The sequence below is a fragment of the Panicum virgatum genome, chromosome 7N, assembly GCF_016808335.1.
Source record: "Panicum virgatum strain AP13 chromosome 7N, P.virgatum_v5, whole genome shotgun sequence".
NCBI classification, from domain to species: Eukaryota; Viridiplantae; Streptophyta; class Magnoliopsida; order Poales; family Poaceae; genus Panicum; species Panicum virgatum.
The window spans coordinates 32,521,985-32,545,780 of NC_053151.1; the positions used below are offsets into that span (position 1 = coordinate 32,521,985).

General features: G+C 47.6%; 6 protein-coding genes across 7 annotated transcripts; 3 read left to right on the top strand and 3 right to left on the bottom strand.

Moving 5' to 3' along the window:
- Window positions 1–260: 260 nt before the first annotated feature.
- Window positions 261–5,688, bottom strand: LOC120683992 (endoplasmic reticulum-Golgi intermediate compartment protein 3-like). Its single transcript, XM_039966077.1, has 13 exons — window positions 5,342–5,688; window positions 4,731–4,804; window positions 4,352–4,435; window positions 4,125–4,205; window positions 3,720–3,800; window positions 3,047–3,139; window positions 2,743–2,922; window positions 2,566–2,633; window positions 2,365–2,416; window positions 2,178–2,231; window positions 1,969–2,061; window positions 1,700–1,766; window positions 261–818 (listed from the first exon to the last, which is right to left on the bottom strand). Exons 1-13 carry the CDS (start codon window positions 5,481–5,483, stop codon window positions 727–729), a joined length of 1,161 nt encoding a protein of 386 aa, XP_039822011.1. The 5' UTR covers window positions 5,484–5,688; the 3' UTR covers window positions 261–726.
- Window positions 5,689–7,779: 2,091 nt separating this feature from the next.
- Window positions 7,780–8,689, top strand: LOC120683995 (PLAT domain-containing protein 3-like). The gene is made up of 2 exons (XM_039966081.1): window positions 7,780–7,895; window positions 8,009–8,689. The coding sequence occupies exons 1-2, from the start codon at window positions 7,845–7,847 to the stop codon at window positions 8,504–8,506; spliced, it is 549 nt and encodes a 182-aa protein (XP_039822015.1). The 5' UTR covers window positions 7,780–7,844; the 3' UTR covers window positions 8,507–8,689.
- A 482-nt stretch (window positions 8,690–9,171) lies between these two features.
- Window positions 9,172–10,479, top strand: LOC120683994 (PLAT domain-containing protein 1-like). The gene is made up of 2 exons (XM_039966080.1): window positions 9,172–9,494; window positions 9,646–10,479. Exons 1-2 carry the CDS (start codon window positions 9,444–9,446, stop codon window positions 10,180–10,182), a joined length of 588 nt encoding a protein of 195 aa, XP_039822014.1. The 5' UTR covers window positions 9,172–9,443; the 3' UTR covers window positions 10,183–10,479.
- A 2,439-nt stretch (window positions 10,480–12,918) lies between these two features.
- On the top strand, window positions 12,919–14,887 carry LOC120683991 (ETHYLENE INSENSITIVE 3-like 5 protein). Of its 2 annotated transcripts, XM_039966076.1 has the most exons (2): window positions 12,920–14,135; window positions 14,283–14,887. In XM_039966076.1, the coding sequence occupies exons 1-2, from the start codon at window positions 13,023–13,025 to the stop codon at window positions 14,571–14,573; spliced, it is 1,404 nt and encodes a 467-aa protein (XP_039822010.1). In that variant the 5' UTR covers window positions 12,920–13,022; the 3' UTR covers window positions 14,574–14,887. The 2 variants fall into 2 exon arrangements, with proteins under 2 accessions (XP_039822009.1, XP_039822010.1); XM_039966075.1 differs by having other exon boundaries at window positions 12,919–14,887.
- A 3,962-nt stretch (window positions 14,888–18,849) lies between these two features.
- LOC120681940 (chlorophyll a-b binding protein CP24 10B, chloroplastic-like) lies at window positions 18,850–20,196 on the bottom strand. The gene is made up of 2 exons (XM_039963630.1): window positions 19,848–20,196; window positions 18,850–19,759 (listed from the first exon to the last, which is right to left on the bottom strand). Exons 1-2 carry the CDS (start codon window positions 20,060–20,062, stop codon window positions 19,210–19,212), a joined length of 765 nt encoding a protein of 254 aa, XP_039819564.1. The 5' UTR covers window positions 20,063–20,196; the 3' UTR covers window positions 18,850–19,209.
- Window positions 20,197–20,530: 334 nt separating this feature from the next.
- On the bottom strand, window positions 20,531–23,378 carry LOC120683411 (short-chain dehydrogenase PC-15-like). Its single transcript, XM_039965488.1, has 3 exons — window positions 22,690–23,378; window positions 21,647–21,806; window positions 20,531–21,090 (listed from the first exon to the last, which is right to left on the bottom strand). The coding sequence occupies exons 1-3, from the start codon at window positions 23,183–23,185 to the stop codon at window positions 20,754–20,756; spliced, it is 993 nt and encodes a 330-aa protein (XP_039821422.1). The 5' UTR covers window positions 23,186–23,378; the 3' UTR covers window positions 20,531–20,753.
- Window positions 23,379–23,796: the final 418 nt, after the last annotated feature.

The following is a 23,796-nucleotide window of genomic DNA, read 5'->3' on the forward strand; positions in this document are numbered from 1 at the left end:
ACACTAAATGTAATTTAACAAAATAATCAATTGCACAGTTTAACTGTAAATGATAAGATAAATCTTTTGAATCTAATTAGTTCATGATTACCAAATAAAACATTTTGTGAACTAAACACGCCCTAAATATAAGAGCTAACGGGAACACTTTACGGTATCCTATTGCCATCCACGTCATTACCTAGTCAGCTTGAGTATCTAATGCAATGTCCATGGACTTGGTGACCTCTAGTCTTGCCTGCTGAACTCAGTACAGAACGAAAACCAAAGAAGAAAAATTGTCTTTCCTTGAAATGGTCTTTACATTTTTTTTACTCTTTATCTGTGAAGTCTACAAACATCCGAGAAAAAGAATCTGTCACAGATAACAGAATTGCAACCCCAAAAAAAATCCTACAAAGAGGCTTGTGCCCCCTTCCACAGATTTACAATGATACAAACACCATCTCACAGAAGAAAAATGTTTTCCTGTTAGACTAGAGCGTACAAAAATGGAGCGCCTCTGAAATGTTCCATTTGACAGCGGAATAAGTGTACAAGCTGATCATTTTGCTTCCTGGCATCTTCTGCAGGAAGCAAGCAAGCACACCATGCGATATTCAATGAGCAGGTGTTTCCAGACTATGCAAGTGCACCAAAAGCTTGCAGTCTTGCTTTACCACGGCTAGAGTTCTTCCAAAGGAAGCCCTGAAGATGGAATAAGTGGCAGCAATAGGAAGGCAACACTCAGTTGAATTTACCAATCTCCATCTTCTTCTTGATTGCTCTCTGGCCATGGTATACAAATGAATCTATGATTCCAGAAACTGTGAACACACCTGCACATCAAGAAGATTTTGTTCAATCCTAGAAGTTCCTACTTTAGATAACCTCAAGGCATGACTACAACAAATTTTGCATATCCAGCTCACGATTCAAGAATAATCTTTATGTTTAATAAGAAACAAGTCAGGGATTAAAAAAAAAAAACTCGGCCATGGGCTAGACTCCCCCCGGGCTTTGTTATAAGAAGGCCATGCTGCAAACAGGTGCCTAGCCGGATTGGTTAGGTGGCTCATTAGCACTCCTCAGGTCCTAGGTTTGACTCCCGTGGGAGCGAATTTCAAGCTTAGGTTTAAAAAAATCCCCTCGCTTGCCTACACGCCAAATCTCATGGAAATAGGTCCTGGTTCATCCCAGCCCGCTCTCACACGGGTTACGGTATGGGTTACGACGCCCCTGTGTAAGGGTGGGGTAGAGGTTCGGGATTTTCTCGATCTTCGTGAGAGGTCTTCTTACATTAATGCTCGGGGGACGGCTTGCCCCTTGCAGGTTGAGTTTATAAGAAGGCCATGCTTTGAACCCATCCAACCAGGTCGGGAAGGGAGTCTCAACAACTCCTAGATTTCAAGGCTCTGGCCTGTCCACCGCAAGAAGCTTGGGAACAAGTCAGGAATAGTCTAAATAAATATGGATAGAAGAATCAGCAGCCAGATTTGTGTCTAATTTCAGCTGTTGTGTACAAGCTTCAGCTATATGCCTATATCAGCAACCACATTTAGTGATGCAACACAGGTTTAGAAGGTACTCGGTCGAAGCAGAAAAAAACCATGTTTAAGATGTCAAAGACTGAACCTTTAGCAGTTAATAAACAAAGGAAAAGGCGCACAAGAGAATTGCTAGTAAGCATAAATGAAAAAAAGGACATAAGGAACATTACCACCAACAATTGCGCAAACATTGGTTAAGAAGTGCAAGAATGACACATGTTGCTCTGTGAATGTGACCTGCAAAAGCCATTGGTACCAAATTATATTCGTGTACAAAAAAGTGCCAATGCAAAATGCATGTTTAAATACTAAAGTCGTAAAAGTAATTTTCCCATCACTAAAAGGGCAATAAGAGAAAATCAAACAACTGGAGTAATCAAGAAAACCAGGTCCGCCCAGCATGATCTATTCAATAGAACTGTTGAATTTAAATAGGTACCTTGATTGGGGAAAGGTCATAAAAGAAAAACACGCCAGGAAGAGCTTGTATGCGACCACTTTCACTACTTCTAAAATGTTCCGTCACAGAGAACTGCGGCAATGAGTAACAGCATCTTAAGGAACATTTTAAAATCATACAAATACATATATGCGCATCAGCTATCATGAGAATGCTTATCCAGACAAGGGAAAAGAGAAAGAAATTACCTGATTTGAGAGGATGATGTGATCATTTATGTCAGTGTAGACAGTGGGAACAACCTGGAAAGGAAAAAATATAATTACTCATACTTCAGTCATGCTGCAAGTAGAAGAATTAAAAGAAAAAAGAGCAATGGATGCAACACAAAAAAAAATATATACTTGTTCTAATTAATCAAAGGATAGGAAAAACCTTGATGAAGTATTGATACATTCCATATGATGAATGCTGCACCCATTGCGCCCTATGCATTTTACATGTACACAATGTTAGATTGCCACTAAGGTTTTCTTGGGGGATACTGTCTCACTTAAGAAACCCAGGAAAAAGCATACGAGGGAGTTAATATTTTTGAAGAAAATGAGGAAGTTAAAAACATGGGAAGGAACCTACCCATCAAGGGGATTAACCACACCAGGAAAGTATTCTCCAAAACTTAACTTATTTATCTTATGGCTAACCTGGCATTGTAAAACAAAATAAAATATTATGGTGGCGAGAAAACAATAATTTTGCTGTCATCATTCACAGCTATAGGAACCATTTATGGATTTCCTCAAGTATGATTACATTGAAGCTGTCCTTCTGGAATGGAAGCAAGTCGTGCACATGCACATTTGACTGCTGGAAGCTTTTCCCAGGAGCAAAGTGGAAATTGCCAGCAACCTTGTTAACTTCAATGAAACCATAAATATTGCATCCTTCACCTTCTTCATCCTTTATGCTTTGAAGGAAGCCCTCCCTTTTGCACTACAGAACAATGCACATTAGACAAGATAATTGCCTCGAAGGTAAAGGAAACAAGGGGTTTCACAAAGTGCATCTTACGTTACACTTGTTACAGGTAAATATAACTTAGAATACATGGCTGTACCTGGTCAAGCAGATCTGGATTCGATACACCCCAACCTTTTTTCCTGTATGCTTCCCGAACATCTTCACATGTGTTACAACATTGATCATCAGACTACATTCAATTAGGAGATGTATTCAGTCCAGGTAGCATCACATAACAATTTGATTCATCTGAATAAAATAACAACTAAGAGAAGAAAAGGCTTCAAAATTCTTACAACGGAAAGGAAAACATGAGTCAACGTAAGTCATTGGTTAGATTATAACTCTTAAATGACATCCCCCAGAAAATATCATCCAAATGGAGTAAAGGCGACATGTTTCAGAGCAGTCCATTAATTTTGTTTTTGAGTAAGCGAAATGATAAGGTGCTCTAACAAAATTGAAAATGATTAGACCCACACAAATATATGTGACATCAGGTACTTCTTGCTCTGCAATCAATAAGAGTATAGGACTAAAACATGGGGCTGCATTATTCACACGACAACAGTTATAACATGGTAACTAGTTGGAATCAACTGACATGAAGCCTTCTTTCCAATGAAAACTTAGAAACGGTTAAGAAACTCATTTACAGGTAGAAAGGTAAACTACAGAAAATAAATCCATGCAAAGTGAAGTCCAAAAGTAGTCCATGCAATTGTATATATGGTCAGAGATGAAATTTTTATCATGCAATTAAGACATACTTCTTGGGCACCATAGCAAGAACCACAATAGGTTTCATTATGTTCAAGCCGCCCACCATGATGTTGTAAGGGCTTTTCCATCTGTTACAAAAGGGAGGGAAAGATGCATCTTTAGTTATGACAAAACCTGTTGGAATTTGAACACAAAGCACTTAGACAAGTTTCTGATGAACCCAATATATACTATCTGACATATCAAGGTTCTAAATCAGATAACAGGTGCAGAACAAATCATCATTGGCATGCAATGAAACTAGGATAGTTCCATGTATAGAACAAATATTCATCACACTTATTGATTTGTGATTGTTTCGACACATGTGACTTCAAAAGAATGTTGTTCTATAGTTCTATACTCCACAGACTTTAAATTGCAACTATTAACAGCACAAGCATTAATCTGACCTTCATCCCACCAACAGCATCTTGTCTAGTAGCAATAACATTGCCATGGGCATCAATTCGTTGCTTGAATATATCATGTTTCTACATAAGAGCATTACACCGGAATAAGTTAGTTACTGCAAGTGAACAACCATATCATTTATACATAACTTATGACAGCTACAAGTCAATACAAGGTATTTAGAAAGAAATATCTCAAGTGACAATGATAATACACAAAAGCTTACCACATCAAGGTGCTCTTGCCCACTGATGTCCATTGCATCAAGGCTAATTATAGAACACTGAAGGGCTGGGAAGGTGACATCAAACTGCATTTTTTGACATCAGGCAAAGGTAGATGTCAGCACATGTCCAACTTAAATTAGACAGAATAGGAGGTCAAAATTATCAGTAAGAATTAAGTTGTTGAAAGACAAGGTTCAAGGTTGGAAAATACGATAACCAACAGCAAAATACAAGAAAGGGATGAACAATTTGCAAGTAAATAAAAAAGTAGCTCTTTGGCTGTTTGTGAACAGTTGGTAAAAAAGACAATGAAACAGTTTGAAGATATAACTAGAATTACAGGGAACCATAGAATATCTAATTAAAGCTATACATTACATTTATGCGAAGCATTTCACCCCTTGAGGTATCCACCCTTAGTGTTGTCTCTGTAACTGCATGAAGATATAATCCTGCACGACAAAACACTAACATGTCACAATCAAGTAGTGCATACTAAGTAGCTAACATACTCTGGTTAGCATGATCCATTCCAGTGGGAGAAAAACGGAGTCAAATTTAGCAAAGCAACCAACCACAAACACATAAGAAAGGCTGCTTCTAACCTCAACATTCTAATGAAGCCAAGCATTGCGTGTGCAAAAATGGAGTTGGTAGTGGCGAGTTTCAACATGTTGCAAGTTGCATCAACACAGATGGATCAGAAATTTCGCACGTTTCCTGTAAAACAGCTCAATTTCACTCTCGGCAACCGAATTACGCGTTGCCATGCTCGTTTGATCCATTGACCCTCTAACCGCGTCGAGAGATCCCGACACATCCAGGGGAGAACGCCAAACAATCCTAAAGCGAAAAGTGGTCGACACATCCGCTGGCGCGCCCGCATCTAGCATTAGCGACGGTCAAAACCTAACTGTCTGGACTGGATCGGGAATTCGGGATTCGATGCTCAGGGGGGGAAGGAGAGGGGGGGAGAGCGAGAGGCGTACGGAGCTCGGAGACGAAGAGGAGGAGCATGACGACGGAGGAGGCGAGCGTGATGATGCCGCCGGAGAGGGTGCGGCTGTAGAAGTCCTCGTTCACCTTGGGGTAGGCGTCCAGGCTGCGGAGCTTGGTCAGGAGCCCGTCCATGGCTGACGGGATCTCGGGGGAATTGCCGGCGCCGCGGAACCGGGGGAGACGAGACCGGCCTTGCCTCTCCCTATTTTCGCTTTATTTTCTCGGATTTGCTCGATCGAAACGGGAATGGAGCATGGTGTTGATACCGGGTTTTTTTTTCCAGATTGCGCCTGGTTCGAGGGGGTTTCGCCTTCGAAGGAGTTAGGCGGGTTTTTTTTTTACCCAAAAAGAGCAAAAACTTCGCGTATCTGCTTGTTTCTTCATCTTATCAAAATCAGAAAACGATTTTCCACCATCCTTTTACCATTTTTTTAAAAAAAATTTAGCGAATGTGCCTGGGCACGTATTTCATTAAGAGGAGAAGAGAATACAAGTAGGAACTACGAGAACCGCTGTTCCCGGAGATACAGTGAAAAAAAAATTACACGATAAGACTTTCGACCTATAGGGCGACGGAACAGTACCCTACAATTTAGTAGGAAAAACTCAAGAGTACATTAGCCTGCCCGAACCCAAGCAGTGGCCTCATCGAAAACCAAACTAACAATGTCCTCAACCGTGTTGTTGACATAATCAAAAGTTCGCCGATTATGTTCTTTCCAAATGATCCAGGATGTTAAGATCACCAGCATATGCAGTAGTCTATTCCTTTAGTGTCATGAAAAATAAAATTCTAATTTTTTTTGATAGATTAGTGGTGACGTAAAAATTCTCATATTTCTTGGTTAGCCTTATGCAGTAGTTTTAACATGCAAACCAAATATAATCACTTAGTTAGGCAGATAGTTAAGATCTAATTCCTAAAATTGATTTTTTTTAAAAAAAAATCAAACATCATGATAGCATTTTTTCATTAGATAGAGGGAGTACACTCTTTTTATCAATCTGAATCCGCCGAATTAATTAACCTGTTGCAAAATTATTTTTATCTGAGAATGCAACTCGTGAAGAAACACACTCATAGAGTATAAGGTGAAACTTTGTAAAAATACATCAAATAATTCCATGGGTATTATGCATTATTAAAATGCATGTTTAGCAAATATGAGCATGGAGCTCTGAGGTGCTCAATGCTTAGAGCCTATTTGGAAGAGCTCTGAGGTGCTTTGGCTCACTTTACCCTAGAGCTGAAGCCGGTGGATCAATGTTTTCTAGCTCCACCTGCTCCATCTCTTGTCTAGTTCATTTTAGACCTTGATTTGTGTTCCAGCTTCTTCTTGCAACAGTGAAATAGTATCACTACAGTACCGTTTGCTATAACATGGAGCCGAACGTTTCCGGCGAAGCTCTCCTAAACGAGCTCTTACATGCCACGCAGTAGTACAAATGGTCAATAATATTCTGTGTGGTTTTGATTGTGAAGGATTAGATGTGCATTATATTATGGAAGCTTTTCAGTCGCAGTAAAGACCTCAGCTTGGCCTGCCTTTACATGTTAAGCAAGTGAGAGTAGATATACAACCTCTGATCGATCAATGTTTAGTTTTTCCTTCAAATTTTTTTGAAAGAGAATTTTACCATTTAGAAGTATTAAATGAAATATGTTTATAATTTTTTTTAGAGAGGGTATGTCGTGACAGTTTTCAGAGAACAAACTCGACTTTAACAAGTCTGGCTATCACATGGATGACTCATTGACTCTTACTTTACTTCCGTGCACTTGTCCACCACTTTCTCAGAGAATCAGAGAGGCTAATGCATACTTAAATCGTCCAATAAGCGCATGACCAAGCGTGATCCCTTTTTCTTTGTCTAGTCTAACTTAGATTTAGATCCCCGTTCTCCGTGTGAGCGCGCGCCACCACGTGGACGATCGATGGTCACCTGCTTCAGTTCTGATCCGAACGAAACCTGATGCCTGTTTCTGATCCCCTGCATCATTCCTGCAACTACCTAGTTAATTTTATCGGCAGAATAAATACATGTTCATGTTCTAGACCAGCATGTGCCAGCATCGTGCTCAAACCCTCCCTCTAATTAAGAAAAAAATAATTAGCAACCCACAGTGTTCTGGTTTCTGAAATCTGAATCCGCTTTCTATATACTCCCTCCGTTCCAAATTATAAGTCATTCCAAAAATTTTGGAGAGTCAAATCATCTCAAAGTTTGACCAAAATTATAGAGAGAAACACAAAAATTTATGACATCAAATAGGTATACTATGAAAATATAGCTAATAAAAAATCTAATGATACTTAATTGATATCATAAATGTTATTATCTTATTATATAAATTTGATCAAACTTTAAAAACTTTGATTCTTCAAGATTTTTAGAATGACTTATAATTTGGAACGGAGGGAGTATATCACCCTAGTTCATCAGCCTCTTCAGCTCACACTGTCAAACTTTGCGAGGTCTGCAGTGTTCAGTATGGCCGCCAAGGCACTCTCCTCCGCGGTCTTCCTCTCCTTGGTGATCCTGGTACGTTTCACTCTCTTTGCATAATTGCATTGCCCTGACAATGTCACTCTCGCGCATCTTCTCCTCACCGTCTCCCTTCCGCCTGCCGTCCCGCGGCGGGTACAGCCTTACAGGTCGCCGGGGGAAGATCGCCGGCCGACGTCGTCCAGGTCGCGACATCCGCGGGGAGCTACGGCGGCGGCGACAACGCGTGCGTGTACACGATCTACGTGCGGACCGGGTGGATCTGGAAGGCCAGGACGGACTCAGTGATCGGGCTGGGGCTCCGCGCCGCCGACGGCCCCGGCTTCACCATTCCGGACCTGGCCCGCTGGGGCGGGCTCATGGGCGCCGGCCACGACTACTACGAGCGCGGCAGCGTGGACATCTTCAGCGGGCGGGGGCCCTGCCTGTCGTCCCCGCCGTGCGCGATGAACCTGACCTCCGACGGCTCCGGCCCGCACCACGGCTGGTACTGCAAGTCCGTCGAGGTCACCGCCGCCGGGCTGCACCAGGCCTGCGCCAGGGCCGCGTTCGGCGTGGAGCAGTGGCTCGCCACGGACGCGCCGCCGTACCGGCTCTACGCCGAGCGGGGCGCCTGCGCCAAAAAGAGTGGCGCGGCTGAGGAGTGATGCCGTGCGTGTGTGTGCGTGCGTGGTGTCTCGGGGCCGGACGCAGATGCAGTGAGGGGGACTTGTAGTTTCCGCGTCGTGCTTGTTTCTTCTTTGTTGTGTTGGTGCTCTCGCTCGCGGCGTTCTTGTAGTTTTGCCGAGGTAGTGTGCTGGCTGAATGGCTCAATCGGCATGTCTGCTGTCTGCCTCGGTCGTCGTCTGCGGTTGCTTCACCATTCTGTGCTCACCAGGCAGGCACTGGCACTCTACGCACGTCGGCCCGCTCAGCTCTTCTCCCGGTCCCGGACTCCGGCTACCTGACCGAGTGACTGGCGCGCGGCCCCGGATAATTATTAATCCCATCCCCCGGTGCCTGCGTCGCCGTCGATCGCTCTCCGCCAACTACTCCGGCCGGCCAAAATAATGCCGAGGCTTCTCGTTCCCCGGCTGACCCCGACTCGATCTGTGAGGAGCGTGGCATCTGGCAGCCAAAGCCAACGCAGCGCCGGGAGCCGCGGATGCTAGCTACCGGCAGCGTCGTGGTTCACGTGCACGCGCCCGCCCGGATCTCATCGGTCGACCGGGGAGGCGGGGACCCTGGCCTTCTCGCAGTCTCGTAGATTGCTAAACAGAAGCCGTGGAATATGCCGCCTTGGATCCTAGCTGCCTGCGGCCTGCCCATGATCGAAACCAACTCGTCGTCGTCCAGCTAAGCTCCCCCAAAGTGTCAACGTCCGGTGGTCTCGTCCTCCCTGCCCCCATGGCCCCATATAATAGTTCCCCACCGGCCACCAGGCCGGCCACCGGCGGACGGACCCGCCCAACACTCGCTCCGGTGCTGTGAGCCTGTGACCGTGTCTCTTCCCAGTTCCCACCACCTGTATCTCTCAGCCTCGTCAGCTTCCCCCCTTCCGATCGAAGCCTCCGGGGTCCGGTCCGGGACTAGCCACGCCCGGCCATGGCGAAGCTCCCCCCCTGCCTGCTCCTCGTCTTCTTCCTCGCCTCCGCGGTAAGCTCGTCATCACCATGCACCTGCTGCTATCACGCTCTCTGCACATCATCTCAAGCAGCAAGTCGTCGCTTCGCTTGATCCCCGCAACTCGCCGCCCGCGCGCGCGTCGTTACTTAATTATTAGTCACCGCCACTCGGTACTCGACAGGCGTACGCGTCGCCGGCGGCGGCGGGCGCCACCGCGACGGGCATGTCGGTGGCGGCGGTGTCGTCGTCGGACCCGGAGGACAAGTGCGTGTACACGGTGTACGTGCGCACGGGTTCCATCTGGAAGGGCGGCACGGACTCGAAGATCGGGGTGACGCTGCTCGGCGGCGACGGGTCCGGCATCCGGATCGCGGACCTGGAGCGGTGGGGCGGCCTCATGGGCGCCGGCCACGACTACTACGAGCGCGGCAACCTGGACATCTTCAGCGGCCGGGGCCCCTGCATGCGCCAGGCCCCCTGCGCCATGAACCTCACCTCCGACGGCACCGGCCCGCACCACGGCTGGTACTGCAACTACGTCGAGGTCACGGCCACGGGGCCCCACCTCGGGTGCGCGCAGCAGCTCTTCACCGTCGAGCAGTGGCTCGCCACCGACGCCTCGCCCTACCGCCTCTACTCCACCGTCGACAAGTGCAGCAAGAAGAAGCGCCGCGAGGACGCCGCCGCCGCCGCCGCCGCCGCCGCGGCGGCGCTGTGAACCGATGCTCCAGCCTCCATGGCTTCGATCACCTGCTGCCTCTGCCCTGCGCCCCCTATGTAATTATTGTGATCTCGCTCATCGGATTGCGTTTCTGCGATGAGGACGACATGGATCGATCTCTGCACGTAGTGCTTGCTAGTACCGGGAGAATAAAACCAGCCACCTTTTCTTCGGGCTCCCATCGCTGCTGCCGTGCTGGGAGGTCGTGTTTGACTCTGCTGATGAGGTTGTTTGTATGTCTGCGTCAGTTGATTTGCCTTTGGATGCGGTCTCCTGCCACTTGGCATTGGTTTCTCCGTGTCTAGCTATTGTGATTGCGATTTTTTGGTCGTGTCGGCGGAATCGATCAATGCGCAGCGCATGGAACTGAACAACAGAACTTCAGTGGGCCGGCTCGATATACATGTACCTTCCAGTGGCGATGGAGCCTGGGCGAGATTTTTTTTATTTTAGATTTTGGATAAAATCCGGCCTTCCCTGCCTGGGAGAGAAATGGTTTTCACGTACACTACTCGCTCCATTTCTTTTCGTCTTTTACATAAGGACAAGGCACGCACGCAATTTCGAAATTCAAACTTTCAATTTTTTAGCACCACCGGTTGACTTGTAGAAGTGTATGCTATATCATGCGGAAAATTGGTACCAATGAATTTGTATTTGAAAACGCTTTCATATATATGATCACTTTTATATTATTGAGCATTATAATATCACTACAAAAGTTTCCATCTATCCCTAGAATTTTTCCATGCCACCCATGGTGTTATATAAGGCGTACACCAGCTGCTCGATCATCCGCTGCTCCAGCTTACGCAAAGTAGGCCGCTGCGCAGCTTGCTCCACACGCTGTCGTTGAACAAAAAGAGAGGAGGGAGTCATGGCAGCGGTGATGGCTAGAGGGGACGGCGAGGCGTTGCAGTTGCGGTGGTCGCTGAAGAGGGCGGCAAGCAATGGCGAAGCTAGAGCAAATTGAAAGGAAGTACGTTTATCTCGTGGATGCATGGAATTCAACCTTGAGAGGTGCATATTTGGTGAAAAATTAGAACTATATTTGCAATTTTCCGTGGGTGCATATGCCCCCCCCCAATTAATATTTAGCTTCACCCCTCGCCAGTGGCGAATCTAGATGTCAATGTTAGGGTGGTCCAATGCAAACAAAATTTTTTTAACTAGTTGTGAGACTGAAAATATAGTTAATTTCTTTTAGAAGAAAAAGAAAATACAGTAAATGAGCTTGTTGGGCTGGATCTTAGGGTGGGCCGCGGCCCACCCGGTCCACCCTCTAGATCCGCCACTGCCCCTCGCGGCGAGGGCAGAGGCGTCACGGTGGCCGGAGGAGTGGTGGCGCCGCCGCCGACTGGAGGAGGAGCTCCACACATCGTCGTCCATGTGGCCACCGAGCCAACAAGGTACGACGACCCAAAATCCGGCAGGCCACTTTTCATTACGAAGACTGGAAACATGAATGCATTGCTTGGATTAGATCAATGGTGTTAGCATTTACTCCTTCCATCTACAAAACATGTCTTTACTTGGATTAGATCATATAAAGTCCTCCAAAATGTGTGGCTAGAGTGATACCCAGAGGAGAGAGAAAGAATCGGAGCTAGTATCACTCCTCTGTTGTGTTGTGGTTCTATTGCTAAGTTTAAGTGATGCTCCATTCCTAAACAATGATTTTCTACGCGGTTGCAACTTGAACTCCCTAATGCCTGATTCTGGGGAAAAGACAACGATATTTTATTTCCTGTGGGTCCTAGTACATGCTAATTTTTTTTTTCGCACGCTAGAGCTTTGGAGAACAATGCTTGTTTTCTCGCTATGGGTCAATTTATTTTTAGGCTTCACTAGCACATTGTGGAAGGTCGAGGGTATAACAATAGATTTAGCAATGGAGGGGTTCACCGTTCGGCCACGTAATCCATAAGTCATAACCGGAGCAACAATAATGCTTCGCCTTCCCGTTCAGACAACGATTTGGAAAGAGAACGGGTGGCCAGCAGCAACGGCTTGACACCAACCAAGAAGTCCGAAGGCAAAATGCTCATGTGCGTCCGGCATCAGTCTCGCCGGCGAGATCTGTCGCGACGCCCGACGCGGAGCTAGTAAACAAGTCAACGCCCAAGCCAGGCTTCCATTCTTAGTACTACTCTGCAAGCAACCTCCTCCCCCTGCGTCAGGGACGACGCCAATGGCGCATGGAGCCGTCACAAATGGCTCGCATGCACCGGGCCGGGCGAGCTCCATCTCCGGGATCGCGCGCGCGGACATGGAGAATCTCATCCACGTTCTTCCATTCGTGACCATCAGCACATGAATCGTTGGATGGTTGGTTGCCTGCCGTACGAAGCTTCTAGTGCTGCCGGCCTGCCGCCGCCGCTCTCCTTCGTCGCTGAGGTTGATCGATCACGTCGCCGACGGCGTACGTCTGTACCCATGCTCGGACTTGCCTGTCGTGGTCCATCTTTTCTCGCCTCTCGCCGTGCACAGGCCTCGGTTAAAAGTGCCAAGCGTTTGCAGTAGGGAGGGCGCAAAGTGGAGCGAGAGCTAGCGAGCGAGTGCCTTGCACGTGCACGCTGATTTACCGATCGGTGCGTACTCCTACCTAACAAGTAAGAACTAAGAAGACGACGACCACCGGCGGCCCCTCCGGCCCCGAGGCGCTGCCACGGCGAGCGTTCTTCTACAACCTTCTCCGCACCACGCAGAGATTCGGCCGGACCTTTTTAAGCCGGGCTCGATCGCTCCCCACCACCTTTCTCCATCAACAACAGTCGTCACTAGCATCACTGCACCGTCGTGACACACCGACAGCAGCCACATCTGAGCTAGAGTCCATGGAAAACGGCGAGGGCATCGACTACTACCAGAAGCCCGCTGCTCACGCTGCCAGCAGGCCAACCATGGACGAAGAGGAGGCCCGCGCCAAGGGCAAGGCTGGCCACCCCACCGCCGAGCCGGAGCCGGAAACAAGCCAGGAGGAGTTCTTCAGCGACTCCGAGTCGGGCTCCGAGTCCATCGAGATCGCCGACCTCAAGAAGCGCATGTGGAAGGACCAGCTGCTGCTCATGAAGCTCGAGGGCCGCTCGGGCCGCGACCGGGGCCCCCACCCCGGCGACGGCCACCACCAGCAGCACCAGCAGCCTGCTCAGGACCAGATGCTGGCGTCGGCGTCCAGCAAGGACATGGAGGAGTCGCCGGAGAACCGGTACCGGCGCAAGGCGATGCTCCGGGCGCAGGACGGCGTCATCCGCCACATGCTCAAGATGATGGAGGCCTGCAACGCGCGCGGGTTCGTGTACGGCGTCGTGGGCGAGGACGGCGTCCCCGTCTCCGGCTCCTCCGACAGCCTCCGCGGCTGGTGGAAGGACGACGTCGGCTTCGACCGCGCGGGCCCGCTGGCGCTCCTCGCCGGCCACCAGGAGCCGGGGAGCCCGATGGCGGCCTCGTTCCTGCACGGCCTCCACGACATCCAGGACAGCACGCTGGGGTCGCTGCTGTCGGCGCTCATCCAGCACTGCGAGCCCCCGCAGCGGAGCTTCCCGCTGGACCGGGGCCTGGCGCCGCCGTGGTGGCCGACGGGGCAGGAGCCCTGGTGGGGCACGCAGGGCGAGGCGCAGGCGCACCAGGGAGCGCCGCCGTACCGGAAGCCGCACGACCTCAAGAAAGCCTGGAAGATCTCGCTGCTCAGCGCGGTGATCAAGCACCTGTCCCCGCGCTTCGACCAGATGCGCAAGCTCGTGTGGCAGTCCAAGCGGCTGCAGCACAAGATGAGCGCCAGGGACGCCGAGACGTGGTCCAGGGTCATCGCGCAGGAGGAGGCCCTCGACCGCCACGCGCAGCGCGCCCTGCGGATCACGCCGATCGAGGAGGAGGACGATGACGGGCCCGACGACGCCGGCGGCGATTCCCCGCTTGCGGCGGCGCACGTCGACAAGCGCAAGCGCCAGGTCGGACGCGAGGGCGTCGGCAGGGGCGTCGGCGCCGGCGTCGACGTCGGCAAGGCGTTGCTGGCGCTGCCGGACATAGATTGTGTCCCCGATGCCGACCGCAGCTCGATCGATGAGCTCATGAGGCTCTATTACCGATGCCTGCAGGGGCCCGACGACGACGGAGAGCACGAGGTGAAGGGCGCGGTGGCGGTCGTCGGGGACGACGACGGAGGGCAGAGGCAGCACGGCGGCGGCGCGGCCGCCGAGGCCGCGCCGCAGATGGCGCACCACGACGACATGCTCCCCCATGGTCTCCTGCAGCACGGCGGCGGCGCGCCGGTGCACGAAGACGACGTGCTCCTCCGCAGCCTGCTGGGAGTCGCTGACGTCGTGGACATGAGTGACTTCCCGAACAACCCGATCTGGCAGTGGGGGTTTACGACTGACACTGACTAGAGTGGTGAGTTAGAATGATAAGACTAGGTGGAGTGCTAATGTGCTATATGTTAATTACTTATGTCTGTTTAATTCCTCGAGTTCTTTTGATCTTATTTTGGTGAGCGGTAAGCAGGCTACTAAGTTTGTTGTTCATTTGGAGCTCTATCGTCTTGGAGATGATGGAAGAAACTCTGCAGCGTATGAATCCTACACATACACCTCTGCAGTCTGCACGGTGAAGATTCCGACGCTTGTAACTGTAACTACCGGTGGTGTGTTGTGCATATAAGTTAATGCAGAGTAAAGCAAACTGATGCTGCATGCAACATGTACATAACAGTATAGTATTTAGTTTGTTCGTTCCAAGGTGTCAGCCTGTCAGATAAATATATATAGGGCCACCAGAAGGAAAGCAGACGATTCATCGCTGTACGCCTTGCTCCAGTGTTTTCCGTTTCTCCTCTCGAGCCGCGCTCAATCACTCCCTGTGTCTTTCACCGCCCGGACCGTGACCAGCAGTGTAACTTCCAATATTTTACGGTCGTCTAGTCGAACCTAGTCTCTATGGCACCGATAAAGTGATTAGTAGAAATTAGTCGAGCCTAGTCGTCTGTATAGTCATCCTATCATACCAGGATGAATATGATATGTATACTATACATTACATAGTATATATAGGGGTGATAAAGGGTCTTAAATTTTTGTCTACATAATCTAAGAATCGGATCCTAAAAGGATCGGACTCTAATCTTATTCAATTTTGAGCTAAAAAAATTAAGAGCCACGTAAAATTATGAAGAGAGCATTAGGGCTATGGCCCATTACCACCCCTATATATATATCAAACATGAACACTACAATGATGGTCAGTTGGTCACGTATTTGTGAGATTTGATGAGTGAGCTGTCTAGAACTCCATATTTCTATCCCATTCCTATACTCCATAGCCTTGCTGATTTGCTACTAAAGCAGAATTTGATCGTTTTTTCTAAAAACCTAATGGGCCTAATGCAAGCCCAGTAGCCCAACCACACAGTGGATGCGGCTCGTTACTGCAATTTTGATCGTTTTCCTGTCTAGTCGAACGACTAATCGCGCTTAATCGACGACTGACTAGAATTCCAGTCGCCCAGTCCTAGTCATTGCTACTTATCAGTGCCAAGGGAACGATAAACCCGACTAATCACGACTAATCGCGATTAGTTGGATGACTGTAAAACATTGATAACTTCCTATCCCACCCAACATCATTGGATAAATCCCCCTCCGAAGTCCGAACTTCAACCTGAACTTTTTAGAGAAACCTCCGTCGCTCCCCCCAACCTTTGCTAGAACTGGATAAGAGGCCAAATTTAATAAGAAAAGGTAAGAAAAGACCTATCGATTCAAATACTGACATATTCACTCCGTCCGAAAATATAAGATATTTTGGTTTGTCCAAAGTCAAACTATTCTAATTGATCAAATTTATAGAAAAGAGTGATAATATTTTGAATGTCAAATGAGAATAACTAAAACCATTATGATGTATATTTTCATAATTTACTTATTTGATATGTAGATGCTAACATTCTTCACTATAAATTTAGTCAAAATTGGACTACTTTAACTTACGGAAAAATAAAATATCTTACATTTTAGAAGGGAGGGAATATTATTAAGTATAAATATTTCTGATCTTGTACGCAAATGAAGGTCCTACAATCTATATTTCTTTTCCCTTTTCTACTGCAGCCATTGCTTGCACGTCTTGATCCAATCGGCCACCCCCAATCACCACGCCTGCTTCCATATTCCCGGTCGTTTCGCCGACTTTCGTTTTTAGTCAAACTCATTCTTATGCTATATTATATTTTTATGCAGAAAGTCCTTAGAGCCGAAAAATTGAGAGACAATTTGACCCTTACGAATTTTACCTTCTTCAATTCAACGTTCTACCACCCCCTGTTCCGCGCTTCCACCGTCCTCCCTTTTGCCTCCGGTGACTTCCATTAGCATTACCCAACCAGCTGCCCTCCAACACCGCGGCCATTCCACCTCTCACGCGCTCCTCACTGTTCTGTTCTACTTGGAAGCCACCAGCCCACCACCGTTGCTGATCAAGCAACTTCCCCGGCTACCCCTCTATAGCTGGAAGCCAGAAATCCTTCAAACACCGGATCAAAACAATTAACTTCATCGTATTTTATGGAGCTGGTCAAATAATGAAGATGAGATAGTTGTAGGAGAAACATGCTAGAGTAAATTACACCCACCATACAATAATTTGTCAGATGGGTGCAAATTGGTTCAATAACTTGTAAAATACTCAATTTAGTGCAATAAGTTGACAGGTGGGTGCAGATCGATCTAACAACTTATAAAATGCCTAACTTGATGCAATAATTTAGCAAATAGGTGCAATCATAGTCCAAATATTACACGGCAATGTAACTAACGTAAAGTCTCAATAAAGAGTATATTCATGTTAGGAAAAATTATTAAGTATTATTTGACCATTGATTTTTGTGCTGCGCCTGCATGGCAATGTATCTGGCCAGGATAAAAAGCCTCACTGTTTAGAAATTAATATTATGTCTTTACATTAATTATTTTTTATTGTGACTTAATTTTAATTAAAAATATTTAATTTGTTATTTAATATTGAAAAATTCACCCTAATTGTTTTCCATATGTCGGATTATATCACTATTAAACTAAAAAAAGCCAATAAGTTGATACAAACTATTGATACCTTCTAGGAGCTTGGTACATATATTTTTAAAGCCTCATATATTCCTTAGAAAGGAAAAATGAGCTAAATAAACAGAAACAAACATAAGCACGATTGAATACATGAGCAAAAGCGCAGAAGAAACCTAAAGTTTCAGGGTCTCTCTTATCGACTTCAGTGTTTGAGTGATGCTAATGGTGTAATTCTAAAATTTGTTTGCATTTAAACTAATAAAAATTGTACATAGTTGAAAAGCGACAACCAGATCACCATCAATAATTTTCGTTTATAAAATTTAAGAATTATTGATGTTCATCTACTTTGCATAATATATTGATGTTGTAATGATGATTAAATAATATATTATTTTTAGTAAAACCATAATTAATTTATTCTGAGAATAAAACTATTGGTGTCTATTGCCACACAAAAATCTACGGTCAACTAATACGTTCCGACATGAATATACTCTTTATTTTATTGTGACTTGACGTTAGTAAATATATTGTCGTGTAATGTTTGGACTGTGAATGCACCAATTTACCAAGTTATTGCATTAAATTAAGTATTTTCTAAGTTATTGCATCAATCTGCACCTATCTATCTAGTTATGGTACTAAATTGAGCAATTTACAAGTTGTTGGACCAATTTACACCCACCTGGCAAGTTGTTGTATGATGGGTGCAATTCACTCAACATGCTACACATGAACTGAGTGTACAGCTTCTAGGATTCTTTACGATCAAATCTGCCCACTCAAGTTCAAGTCCTCTTGGCATGGATGCTCATATTTTCTTGAATTATTTTCTAGAATTTAACATGCACTATTTTTTTAATGATAGGCTATATGATCGTTGATAGCGATGTGTCTATCGTGACTCTGTCAATCTTGAGGATGCTCAATCTTTATATGTGTATATGAGTGTTTGTATCTATAGTGTTTTTTACGCCTTTCATCTGGGTACAGCTGTAGTATCTGTTCATATATGTACACGCACACCCACCCTACACACGCACACCTCACTCACACCACTATACATGTACAAACAGCCCTACAACTGCACTTAGAACCGAAGACCGCATCCTTCTCGAGATCACCAGATGACTCCGTAAGCGACGGGCGCGTCGCACCCACTTTGTGGCTCCACGCATGAAAGACTGTAGATTTAAACAAGGGAACATTGTTCCCGGGTGCGAAACCGCGCCGAGCAGCGCTCGAACGCGGGCGGCAGGCGCTCCACCGAGCAGCCTTGCCAACGCGCTACGCGCGCTTTCACATATCTATAGTGTTTCATGAAAAAAAAAGATCACACGATGAAATGGGCTAGTCGTCCGAGAAAAAGATGGAATGAACTTACAATCAAATCTAAAGGTATGAAATTCAACAGATTTTGCCTCCCTAAATCATTTGAAAAAAGAAACAGGCCACACGATGAAATCGGATGATCGTGCGAGAAAAAGATGAATGAACTTACAATCAAATCCAAAGGTATGAAATTCAACAAATTTTGCCTCCCTAAATCAATCGGCATGCATCTAGCATTGTTCCAGAAAACAATAGCAAACACCTACCATTGTTCTAAGAGATCAAGGAAATGTTCTCACTTTATCCTGCCTTAATTGATTCCAGAGATCGATCCAGACTATACATTACATGCATGGTACATACATGAAAACAAAAACTCCCCATTCAATTCACGCACACCACCCAAAAAGGCCAAAAGAAACCACGAACACAGATACGTTTGCTGCTACGCGCTCTTCTTTCACCTCCAATAATCCAATCGATCCACTGCAATGTCCATTGACACATGCGCCTGACCGATCTGATGCAGCCTTAACGTCGAGACCCTCAGCACGCGCGCAATCGTGAGCTAGCTGGGTCGAATCATCTATCGATGCGTACAAGTACACGCGGCACAGTCGTCGTCGCCGGCAGATTATAGGCCGAGCGCACCGAGCGGCGTCTTGCCCTGCCCGGCCTCGAAGTAGAAGATGAGCATGGCGAGCATGGCGAGGCGGGCGTGCTTGATCTCGGCCAGCTTGAGCCGCTCGAGCTTCTCGGTGTCGGGGATGTAGACGCCGTCCTTGATGGTGCCGGCGAGGCTGAGCGGGTCGAAGAACTTGCCGCCGGGGTAGCCCTGCTCGCCGGTGAAGTTGGCGAAGTTCTCGGCGGTGCGCGACCAGGGGGTGGCCCACTCGACGGCCTGCGAGTCCGGGTTGAAGAAGTCCACCCACCGCTTCGACTCCACCCACCCCATGAGCAGCAGCTGCGTGCCGAGGAGGGAGCCGAAGGAGAAGGGCGCGATGGCGCCCGGGTCGGCGCCGGCCTCGAACCACGGGATGCCGCTCCACGCCTGGCCAACGAAGATGCCCAGCACGGCGGCCATCGCCCACCGCCCGTGGATCAGCTCCGCCTCGCGGTACCACTTGAGGAACGCCGGGTCCTTGCCCAGGCCCAGCGGGTCGAAGCCGAAGTCGCCGGGGAGCCTGCGCGCGAAATCACGGCGTCGGTTCCAGCTTCTCTTTGTCTCACACAAGCTAGGAAAGGAAGAAGAGACAGAGAGATGTGACTTACGAGCCATCGAGCCACGGCGGGTTGATGAACTCGGCGTCGCTCTTGAAGGCGGGGATCCACGACTTCTTGGCGGCGGCCGCGGCGACGACGAGCGCGCGGCGCGGCGCGGGCCTGGCGGCGACGGAGGCGGCATTGGCAAGCGCGCGCCGGGCCCCGAGGAACGGGGTCTTGAGCACGGCCGCAGGGGCGGCGGCGGAGGTGGACGCGAGCGCCATAGCCTGCCTTGTGACGAGCGAGCAAGTCAGGTCAGGTCCTTCCCGTGGCGGAGTTTGTGGCTGGCTGGCGGCGGTGCTCTGCTGGAGACGTCACGGCGGTTTGATATTTAATCGTGGCGCGCGCGGCGCGGGGGCAGCCACAAGAGGGATCCGCCTCCCGGCGCCGGAAATCTCCGGGGCGCTAGGATGGATAGAGCGCCGGCCAATGGGGAGCGCGCGCTACCGGATTCTGGCGCCACGTGGACGGCAGCCTCCCACTCGTGATTCGGACTTGGGGGGGCGAGGGGGCGGTGTCACTGCCTCTGTATCTCTGGCGAGAGGGATGGACTCGTGGGACTGCCCGTTACTCCCGCCGGCTTCAGCGTGGGACAGAGTCAGTCAGATCTTTTGCAATATTTTCCTTGAATTTGAAGAACCAACAGTGTTCTTTCTGTACAAGAAAAGCTTATCGCAAAACTTCAAGGAAATAAATTCAAGAGTATCAGCATATTAAAGCAGCTACTTGTGCAGCTACGAATCTACATTAACCATGTTCTCATTGTCACAGCCATGACACAGAAACCAGGAGAGCTTTTCACTTGCAACCAAAAAAAAGAAGAGCTGTCCATATCAACGTGTATAAATTTCTGTTACAAATATACTAAATACTATACTGTATGTGAGAACTACGGACTGAACTGGGCCTCAGGCACTAGCATTTCATGACCAGCCTGTAGAAGTAGTCTCTAAACCATAGCGGCGCGTAATACAGCATGGACAGAATAGCAGTGAACTGGCCGTAAGCAAACAGAGCGGGAGGGTTCTTCTTCAGGGCCAGCGCAACCACCTTCTTTGCAAGCTCTTCGGCTGGAGTAGACCCAGGGCCCTGGGAAACATCAGTCCTGGCTCGGAGCGACTCCTCGTACTTCTTGTAATACTTCCACTCATTGATTTGATCATACTTAGCTGCAGATTTATTCCCAAGATTCGATTTTGTTCCTCCAGGGGCAACAATCATCACATTTATGCCGAAGCTTCTTAGTTCAACCCTACAGTGAAGTCGAGTTTATATCAAGTTAGGATGACAACTATGAAAGAAAGAAAGAAGTACGGAAACAGAATCCAAACCATCAGGTAGCAAATTGAAAAGACTCTTCTTAGAAATTTAAACAAAAAAGATTTCTTTTCGCAAATAAACAAAAAAGACTTAACCACATAAGAACAAGTGATAGAATATTGGAAACAGACGCATGTTGCATGTATTGTATTGGGTGTCTTGCCATATGATCAAATCATCTGATGTGATACTTGAGAGCAGCGATAAAGCAATCACATAAAGACATCATTAGTAATACTAAAAATAATACCCAATGCTACTAGTTGTCACTGTTATTTATTTCCCAGCAGTTAAATTCAGAGTTATTAGAGATTAAAACAGGGCATTCAGAAGCAATATCCCAATTCTTATGCCTATACACAACTGACTGTGCAATTACTAGCCCCCCACCCCAAGACTCACACACACAGCACAGCAAATTAGATTCCTGTGATCCTTGGCTCCAGGTTTTGAGGTTGAAATGAAGATGTCAATATAAGAATAGGTACCTCATTGAATCGCTCAATGCATGAAGAGCAGCTTTTGATGCTGAATACACACCAGCCCATGGTCCAGGTGCCAAAGCAGTAATACTTCCAACATTCACAATTGTACCTTTCCTTGTTTCCATCATGTGAGGAATAACAGCTTGAATCATCCTCATTGTACCTACAGCAAAAATGGGCAAAAGTTATCTTGCAGTCAAACAAGTATTGTATCAGAACTTGTGAACAGTATCTCAAAAGAAGTAAAGTGCGAGCCATCCAACACATCAATTGAAGTCAACAAACTATCAACTCTTCAACAGCTCAACTTTGGTTGATAAAATTAACCTCCATGATGAGATAGCAAAAACTAGTAGTTGGCAATTCTTGTGCTTTAAATTTTTTTGAAGTTTAAGAGGTTATCCTTTCCACCATTAGAAAAGAGATCCAGGGAGCTTATAGCCTGAGAGACAATTTTATTCTCCGTTTAAAACAAACATCTTCATATTGACCTGGCTGCATCTTTAGCACAAGTTTTGCCAGTGATGACAGAAGAGGGGTTCTAATTGAACCCCTTACTATACTGGTTCAGATTTTACTGGATGAACCCCTAACTATACTGGTCCAGATTTTACTGAATGCTGTGTTTATGAACTCCAATATTCCTTTCCGTAGTCAAAGGAGATCTAGCCACATGACTCTTTAATATGATCTGAAATTGGACCATACACAACTAGACACAGGGATGACATAAATCTTAACCAATTCAAACACTCAATTATATAGCACACTGTCCAGTTCCCAAGTGATGAAATAAAATTCATTGTTTCCTGAAGTTATAAAATCATTCATATAAATAATGTTCAGATAGCTATCCCTCCCTCTTTACTTAGGTAGATCCAATAAAACAAAACTTTGCAGTCCATGAATTTTTAATCGCCGGTTCAGATTCCAGGATCTAAAATTCTGTCTTCCTTAGACAACATCGCAATCACGGCTTACCAGTAAACAATGCAGTTCTAGACAGCAAGCAGAACAAAAGAAGCATTTTTTCCCTTAAAACTTACCATAGACATTGGTGTCGAAGACCTGGTGGAAGGCATCCATGGGCACCTCGGCGAGCGGCGCGACGAGGTGGACCCCGGCGTTGTTGACGAGCACGTCGATGCGGCCGTGCTCCCGCAGCGCGTCCGCCACGGCGGCGCGCGCGCTCTCTTCGGACCGCACGTCCAGTTCCAGCAGCAGGAACCGCGGGTCGACCTGGAGGTCGCGCATGGAGCCGCGCGACCGCGCCGTGGCGACGACGGCGCACCCGGCCGCCGCGAAGGCGCGCGCCATCGCGTGCCCGATGCCGCCAGCCGAGCACCCCGTCACCAGCACCACCGGCCGACACCGGTCCCTTTCCTCGCCGCCTGACGCCGACATCGCCGGGGGGTGGGGTGGGATTCTTGGTTCGGGATCCGGTTTCTTGGCTGGCTGTGTGGACTCTTTGCTGGGCGGCGCGAGGAGTTGAGCGCCGATTTCGCCGAGCTGTCGCTGCGTACCAGATTCGCGTAGTCGCATTCAGCTAGAAATCCCGTGGATTTCGATTTTTTTTGGAAGGACCGTGCATTTTGATTTTGATGAAGAGAAGAAGGCAAATCCCGTGGATTTATAGATCAGCCGCCCGGCCCGCCGGGAAGGAGGAAAGTGTTCTTGTCGACTCACAGCGGTGTTAACGGATTCTTGTCGGATTACTTGATAGATTGCTCCGTCCTCCATGACACAGACGGCGGAGGTGTTGTTATGAAACAGAGTCTGTGAACTGTGAAGGACTCCTCGCCGTCAGTACAGACGTACAGTAGGACTCCTCGCCGTCGCCGGCAGCAGCAGTATAATAGGGCGATTTGTATACGAGTGTGATATTGAAACAGTTAGAAAAGGAGTATCTAGATCTATACTACTCTGTGTTCACTGTTCAATTACGTTTTTAATGTTGCACGTGCTATGTAGATAAGATGATCGGGAGAAAAAGAAGAAAATATCTTAACGCGGGCAGAGAAGACGGAGGAGAATCCCAGCCCCGGCTACTGGTAGGTGAGCGCCTGTAGCCAAAGCTACCAAAAAACTTGGAGAAGTATTCTCAAAGGTGTACAGGCGTTAAAGAAAGGGATAATCTGGAGAGTGGGCAACGG